General features: G+C 39.0%; 1 protein-coding gene across 1 annotated transcript; it reads left to right on the forward strand.

Moving 5' to 3' along the window:
- Positions 1–4031: 4031 nt before the first annotated feature.
- Positions 4032–4946, forward strand: LOC149460284 (olfactory receptor 5G9-like). Its single transcript, XM_089679932.1, has one exon. It carries the CDS (start codon positions 4032–4034, stop codon positions 4944–4946), a length of 915 nt encoding a protein of 304 aa, XP_089536058.1.
- The last annotated feature ends 2972 nt before the right edge of the window (positions 4947–7918 follow it).

The following is a 7918-nucleotide window of genomic DNA, read 5'->3' on the forward strand; positions in this document are numbered from 1 at the left end:
ATGGCTTTGCTCAGTGATGTGCGAACGTGGCGCTATATTTCAAATTTCTGTGTTTTTGGTTTGATTATAATATTGAATTAAATTTATTATTATTATATTATTATTTTTTATGATTATTTATTAAATTATAATTTATGATTTCGTGTTTCAAATTGTAACATACCCGGGATGTTTACTAGACTCTTGTTCGGACAGATTTCAGTGAGTTATTCCTAAAAATTACAGGCCTACAATAAAAAAATGACACATTTCCATGAAACAAATTTGTACCGCTTTGAGTACAGAAATACTGACATAATCAGACTGCTAGGGAGGCTACAAAAAAATCCCAGTATCTATACCGCTATTTGTAAACGCTATAACTTTTACGTAAACCAATTAATTTCCACATATTGGGATTTTTTTTAGCAAAGACATGTAGCAGAATACATTTTGGCCTAAATGTATGACGAAATTTGATTTCTAAAACTTTTTTACTGGACATGTTTAACTACTTCCCGCCCGGCCGTCATTTGACTATAGGCCGGGCGGGAAGTAGTTAAACATGTCCAGTAAAAAAGAACCTCTCGTCCCTCCAGGAGGGCATCATATGACATCCTGCCCGGATCATGCTTTGAGCGTGCCTGAAGGGCCGCGCTGTGACGAGATCAGTCACCTGCTGTGTACCTCAGACACGTACGATAACAGATCTGTGTACTGGCCCTGTTGCCAGTACCATGTGACCTGCTGTGACCAAACAGAGCAGGTCACATGACAGTTGTATACAATGGATGGCTTCCTTTCATGCCATCCATTCTATACAAGTGTGTCTAGCTGTGAATGGTCACAGTGGTCACATGCACAGGCTGGGCCAGTCACAGCCCATCTGTGTCACGTAATTAGCCGTGGCCAATCACAGCTAATCACAACAAAAAAAGCTGAATTAATTGATCTAATTCAGTTAAATGCTTTCTTATAGCAAAGAAATAATTTGCTATAACCAATCAAATTGTGTAAAAAAAAAAAAATAAAACATACTGACCACTTCACCAAAGTAGTACAATGTTATTATGGTAACATTATACTACTTTGGTCATAGTGTAATATGAAAATAAAATCTTAAAAAAAAGAGAAAAAAAATTAATAAAAAATAAAAAAATTGAAAAAAATTATCAATTTTTTTTGTACTGTCTCCAGTCAGTGTCTCTGATCACCGCCACACCAGTTATATGATGATGCTGTACTGAACTGGTGACAGCATGTAAAAAACAATTATGCAAAAAAAATGTTTACTTTCTTAATTTTCTGAAAAAATGACAAAAAAATTACAACTGCAAAAAATTTACCATGCCTCTTATTAAATACGTCGGCCTGGTCAGGAAGGGGGGTAACTCCTTTGGAGGGCAAGTGGTTAAACTTTTATTGGTACCTGGAAGTATAGACATTGCAATACCTCTGGTGCTCTGAAAGAAGATTTGCAGGTCTTCTATACAGTAGCCACACTGTCCATCCCTCTTCCCAACTGTTCATTTACTGGAAAATTTGCATTTTGGGAATGATTCTAGCAAAGGGCTCCATTGAACAAGGGGGAGGAGAGGGCTAGCAAATTACAATACAGATTTGTAGGAGACTCGCAAGCCTCCTGTTGAACCAGTGGAAGTATGGAGAGAGACACTTAATTTATAACCCAGCATTATACAATTAAATGCACATGCTAGAATATGGTGTCGCTGTCAGGGATCGGTGTCCCTGCCGTGATGCGCCGGGCGGCGCATGCGCAGGACACCGATGCGTTCTAATCAGCGGGCAGCGGGACCCGGGCAATCGCGATGGCCGCGCATGCGCACTCGCGATCGCGGACAAGCGCCTGGCACCAATGACAGCGCAGGGCGGGCTATTTAAATGGGAATAGAGGTATGTCAAATTGCCGTTTGGTCTTTGTGCTCTGTTCCTGATACTTGATCCTGTGTTACTCCGTTGCCGACCTCTGCATTGTACATGACCCTGCTGATTGTATCCTGCTTAACCCTTGGCTTGCCTGACCATCCTTCTGCCTGACCCCTTTGTACCGCACTGTCCGCTAGTTACTGAACCCGGCTTGTGACCTCGACCACTCTCTGCCTTCTCCTCCGGTACCTCGCTGCCCGCACGTTGCTGACCTGGCCAGCCTGACTACGCTTCCAGCCACCCAGACGATCCATCCTGCAGGGATCGTTTCTGGTTACCAGGTCTGCCAGCCTCTTCACAGCAGGCTCTTTACCCTGCACTCCTCTGACGATGCTCTATACCATTGTCCGACGTACTCAGGGGTCGCTACCTGGTCTCAGTCTGCTTCAAGTCCATCCCCACCATCAGGGGCCCTGGAGAATAAGCAGATTGGGACTTAGACCCCACGCCCTGAGGAAATCCGTGCTGTGGACCGAAAGAAACGCCGCCAGGCGGATCGTGACAGTCGCTGACACTGTCCATGATTATTGTACTGTTCCATAACCTCATATACAGCTTTGTGTTTTTCACATGTCAACAGCAAAGTGGCATTAATAAAGGCCATGGCAGTGTCTAGCTCCTCATGCGCTTTTTCTCTGACAATACCTTGCCTATTAGCTTTGGAAATAGCCAGAATGATTCAAGATTTGTTCCCAATAGACTTAAATGGGTTCAATTTTAAGTTAGGGTATTTTGGACTTATCAAAAAATTTGACAAACCCCTGGAGAATCTAAGCTGGCACATTCACTCATCTCTAATGGTAAAATGTAGTTAAAAAAAGAATAACTGTACTTGCCTTCCATCAGCAAGTCCTCCACTTACCTTTTCGACATAGAGATCTTCACTATCAGATCACTGGGCGGCACACAGGCTCTTCACAGAATCTCCTGCCTTTGCACATATACATTTTGTATTCATTCCTGTGGGCAATCTGTTTATTCTTGGTATTTGACAATTTAGAGGACAACTAAGAATTTGCTATCCCTGCAATGGTGCACCAGTATGGCAAAGTAGCAGGAGCTGCCTGGCCACACAGATAAAGCTACTATGTATACTACTTATGTCACATAAAGATGTGCATCATCAAAGTAAACAATATTACTGCTTTTTGTAAATCTTTATTTATAAAATTTCTAAGCCGTTCCTCATTTAAAAAAAAGTTTTTGGCAGAGTTCCACTGTAATTTGCAAAATGCAAACCTTTCCTCTCTCCAAAAAATTTAGGGCAGAGTTCCACTCTGATTTTATAATTAAGTATTTGAACAAGATTGACAAACTAATTAAGAGGAATGTCATGTCAACTGAACCTGCATAGTGCTTAGGGAATTAATTACAGTTAGCAAGATCTGCTATATATACAGGTATGTTGTTCAGTATCATTTATGTAATACGGAAAAAAGAAAATGAACACTCCTTTTTTTTCCTTGATGAAAAAGGTTTGAAAATAATCTAAATTAAACTGAGCTGATATTTACAATTCATGCATTTCCCTTGAAAATGAGAACTTATCCTTTAAAAAGTAAACTTTACTTTAAAAAGTAAAGTATTATTGACCATTTTAACAGTAGAGTTTGATTTTTTTCTCTATTTTGTATTATGACTTTTATTGTATTCATATTATCATATTTAATTATATAATTAGACTATTTTTAAAAATACATGTTAATATTTTAGAAACAGTCTGTAATTATAAATGTACATTTGGCAACTATATTTGCTAATTTTCTATAAACTTAGAAAGAGTATTAGTAGTGGGCCAGGGTCGGGGCAAGTATGTCCATGTTAAAATCAATTTGTGATTAAGGAATATGTTAAAGACAGTGCATATGTAGCAGCAGCATGGAAGCCTCAATAATTCATCTCTGGTAAGAGCAATTTGTAAAATGAAGAAGTATATGGATTCAATTACTTCATGAACTTGTTAAGATGCCTCCACACAGATCTTCATACACAATACACTAAAAACAGAACTGCATAAATATTTGAGCTGACTTTAGCCAACATTTAGAGTGAACTTTGCCTTTGGAATCCAGTTACCAATTTCTAAACAATTCTATTTCATTGAAATGATTGTAAATCAGACACGTTTTACATATTTTATCATCAAAGGAATATCAGAAGCACCTGACCTGCAAGTTCCGATCTTCCTTCTGGTTCTGACTTTATATATCATCACTCTTGGTGGTAATATGACCATATTAGTTCTGGTCAGCTTGGATCGTCACCTCCATACTCCCATGTATTTCTTCCTCGCCAACCTGTCCATAGTGGACATGTCTTCTTCTACAGTCACCCTACATAGGATCCTAGTCAATTTTGTCACACAAAATAATAATGTGGGGATCTTTGCATTTATGATGCAGTGTTACTTTTTTGGATCATTATCGGGTATTGAACTTTTTATCTTGACAGCTATGGGTTTTGATCGTTATGTAGCTGTTTGCAAGCCTTTGAACTATCATTTAGTCATGAATTTTAGAACATGTGGTATGCTGTCTTCATTCTGTTGGCTGTTTGGTTTCATACAAACCATTCCTTTTTCAGTCGTAATGGCTAATATCTCTTGTTACTCATCTAATGAAATCAACCATTTCTACTGTGATCTTGTTCCCATAATAGGAATAGCTTGCAGTGATGTCTCTATTTTGAAAGCACTGACCTTTATACAAGGGATAATTATAATTATCATAACTCAGTTTTTCCTTACTTTTATTTCTTACCTTTTTATAATCACCACCATACTAAAGATACGTTCTAATTCAGGAAGACGTAAAGCCTTCTACACATGTTCATCACACCTAACGGTCATCATACTGCTATACATGACTCTGATTTTACAGTATGCTATACCAAGTAATGGTTTGGGTCCAACCAAACTTTTCTCCTTGTTTAATGCTGCTATTGTCCCCATGCTAAATCCTATTCTATATAGCTTAAAAAATAAAGATGTTAAATCAGCTTTTAGACGAAGGGTGGGATAGTTAAAAGCTGGAACTTATAGGATAGCTCTGCTATGAATTCAAATCTCCAGTAAATACATAATATCACTTTACAAGGATTTGGTACATAACCTATATTTTAGTTACAGGATATATATGATTTATAACAGGCTTCATAGTTTAATCCGTATTCATGACCAGACTAGTATGTATGATTGGACCATCTATTTGACAAACAGCCATATTATTATTAGGTTTTGAAGCAGAAATATAATGTAGCAGCATAAACAGTATGTAGAACTAAAAGTGATATCATAGAAACAAATCTTTACCTGTGAAATAGACAGAAGTAGGTGCAGTAACTGTAAAATGTTAACACATACCATAACCCAATAAGAAGAATGCAATATACCACAGCTTACCAGAACTTGGATGCTGTGGCTGCATTAGTTTCCTTTTGTTCTGGGTTCTTTCTCTTTAGTTATACCTGGGGATCCTGCCGGTATCAAACTTTATGTCCTAAGGTTCTCCTCCTAGGACAAGAAATGTGGCAGGGCTACAAAACACCTTCTAAATCTCCACAACATAGGATGAGGTGCCCTGCAGTCATTAGAAATATTTAGAAAAATGCTAGCTGATAAGAATGCAGCCCAGTCAGTCTCAGAACAAGGTTATCCAGCGCCCAGGGAAAAAATACCAAACTGTGCACCCTCCTCTGTGGTGTGCACACATAATAATTTTACACACACACAATGAACTTGCTGGGGTTAGGAATGTAAAACATAGAAAGTGCAGGGGTCAGGAGTGTGTAACATGCAGAGTGCAGGGGTCAAGAGTAAGTAATATAAAGAGCACATGATGTCAGGAGCAAAAGCAACGTATCGCTCAGCAAAGTGTAGGGATCAAGAGTATGTAACATACATAGTGCATGGGTCAGGGATATATACACCGCTATGACCCTCCCACATACATACGAACATACACATACATACACACTTATATATATATAATTTGTGAAAAAATTCTGTAAATTAAGAATGCTTTCCAAAATAGAAGTGTTAACTTATTTTTATCAACAAAATGGAGAGTAAATGAACAGAAGAGAAATCCAAATCAAATCAATATTTGGTGTGTTCACCATTTGCCTTCAAAACAATATAAATTCTTAAATTCTTCTAGGTACACTTGCACCCAGTTTTTGAAGGAACTCAGCACATATGTTGTTCCAAATTCCTTGGGGAACTAACCACAGATTGGCTGCCTCAAATCCTTCTGTCTCATCATGTAATCCTAGACAGACTCCATGATGTTGAGATCAAGGGTCTGTGGGGGCCAAACCATCACTTGCAGGACCCCTTGTTCTTCTTTACGGTGGACATGGTTCTTAGTAACATTGGCTGTATGCTTGGGGTTGTTGTCCTGCTGCAGAATAAATATGGGGCCAATTACATGCCTCCCTGATGGTACGGCATGCTGGATAAGTATCTGCCTCATATATATATATATATATATATATATATATATATATATATACACACATACACACACACATGAACACTTACATACACACATTCACTGTACCTGGCTAACTTTTGCAGCACTGCATGGTAGAAGCTGGGAGGTAGAGCAAGTCAAGACTCTGGAGCTGGAGCAGATAACGCCTTCCCTCAATACTCTAAGCTGTTCTTGCTGGCCTGGGGTAAGCTGTGTAGGAGACAGCGATCAGTGCTGTGGGCACATCTACTGACAGCCAGGACAGTTCCTCCTCAGGGGCGGACTGACAACTCATGGGGCCCCCGGGCAATAGGGGATCATGGGGCCCGTGTCCTTGCCCAAACTCAAAAAAGCCTATGAAAAAGGTAGCAGGGGCATCTCATGGGGCCCCCTACTGACCCCGGGCCCTCGGGCAGTGCCCGAGTTTCCAAATGGTCAGTCCGCCCCTGTTCCTCTTACATGAGATGCCACACAACACCCCCACCCCCCTTCCTACTGCACGAAGACACTGGACCCAGGGCAGCTGCCCCCTTCTCCCACCCCTGAGCCTATGCATAGAGCTCAGAAAGTTATGATCTCACTAGATTTCTGTCAGGACCAAAATTAGATTTGCAATTAACAGATATAACACAAAGCTTTCAATTGAATAAGAAACAAAAAATGACCCAATAAAACAAATTAAATTTTAGGACATTTAATTAAACTAACCTTTGTGCTGTCCTTTCCCAAGCACAGCATTCAGAAGTTTATAGAGGAAGTGCTGCAGTACTGTCAGCTCAATGCTTCCCATCTATGTGGTCTCTGCTTATTCCCTGCTACTTTATAAATGGAAATATTAGCTGACCCACTTCCATTGCAGTTACCATTTCCATTCATAAAATAGCAGGAAAAGACAGATTTTTACATAATTTTCAGCCATTTGTATTTATCAGCTTGCATTTTGAGCGAATGTCTCTTTAAGCTTCTAGAGCTGTGTTTATGCCTACATTAAAACATATGTCAATACAAAATTTTTTTTAGATTTGGATAGAATGAGGCAGGGCCCCTTTCTTTTTTTTATTGTTTTCTTTGTTGCCCATTGGAAAGATTCACTACCTTTATTTGTCCAGGATAGCATTCTCTCCAGAAAAGAAAGGAATGGGAAATCCAACACATTTTTGTTGTCACCGTAACAGGACAAAGAAATATTCTAATGGCTATAACCTGTTCTGGTAACCGCTGTGTAAGTGGGGATATCCTTCACTTTAGAGATTTCTTCTTTTTTTCTTCGTTTTTGAGCCAGGTAGGAAAATCTTCCTGATGGGAAGGTAAAAAAAAGGTGTTTAACTATTCCCTGATCTTTGAGAGCTTTGTAACACCATCAGTTCTGTATTTTTGTTTTTTCCATTTCATTTTTTGCTTCCTTGTTTTATAATCAACTCTAAATGCTTTATGGATCTAATTTTTTATGACCCCGTGGTTTCTAACCCTTATCAAACTTTCACATATTGTTACCTTAATTTTTTGTTTCTGCATTTTAT

This window comes from Staurois parvus, unplaced genomic scaffold, assembly GCF_062004578.1.
Source record: "Staurois parvus isolate SC_StPar_1 unplaced genomic scaffold, SC_StPar_1.0 ptg000232l, whole genome shotgun sequence".
In the NCBI taxonomy this organism is placed as follows: domain Eukaryota; kingdom Metazoa; phylum Chordata; class Amphibia; order Anura; family Ranidae; genus Staurois; species Staurois parvus.

Excerpts from the sequence above, each read along its gene's own strand:
- LOC149460284 (XM_089679932.1), top strand. The coding sequence starts at position 4,032 with ATGATTGTAAATCAGACACGTTTTACATATTTTATCATCAAAGGAATA.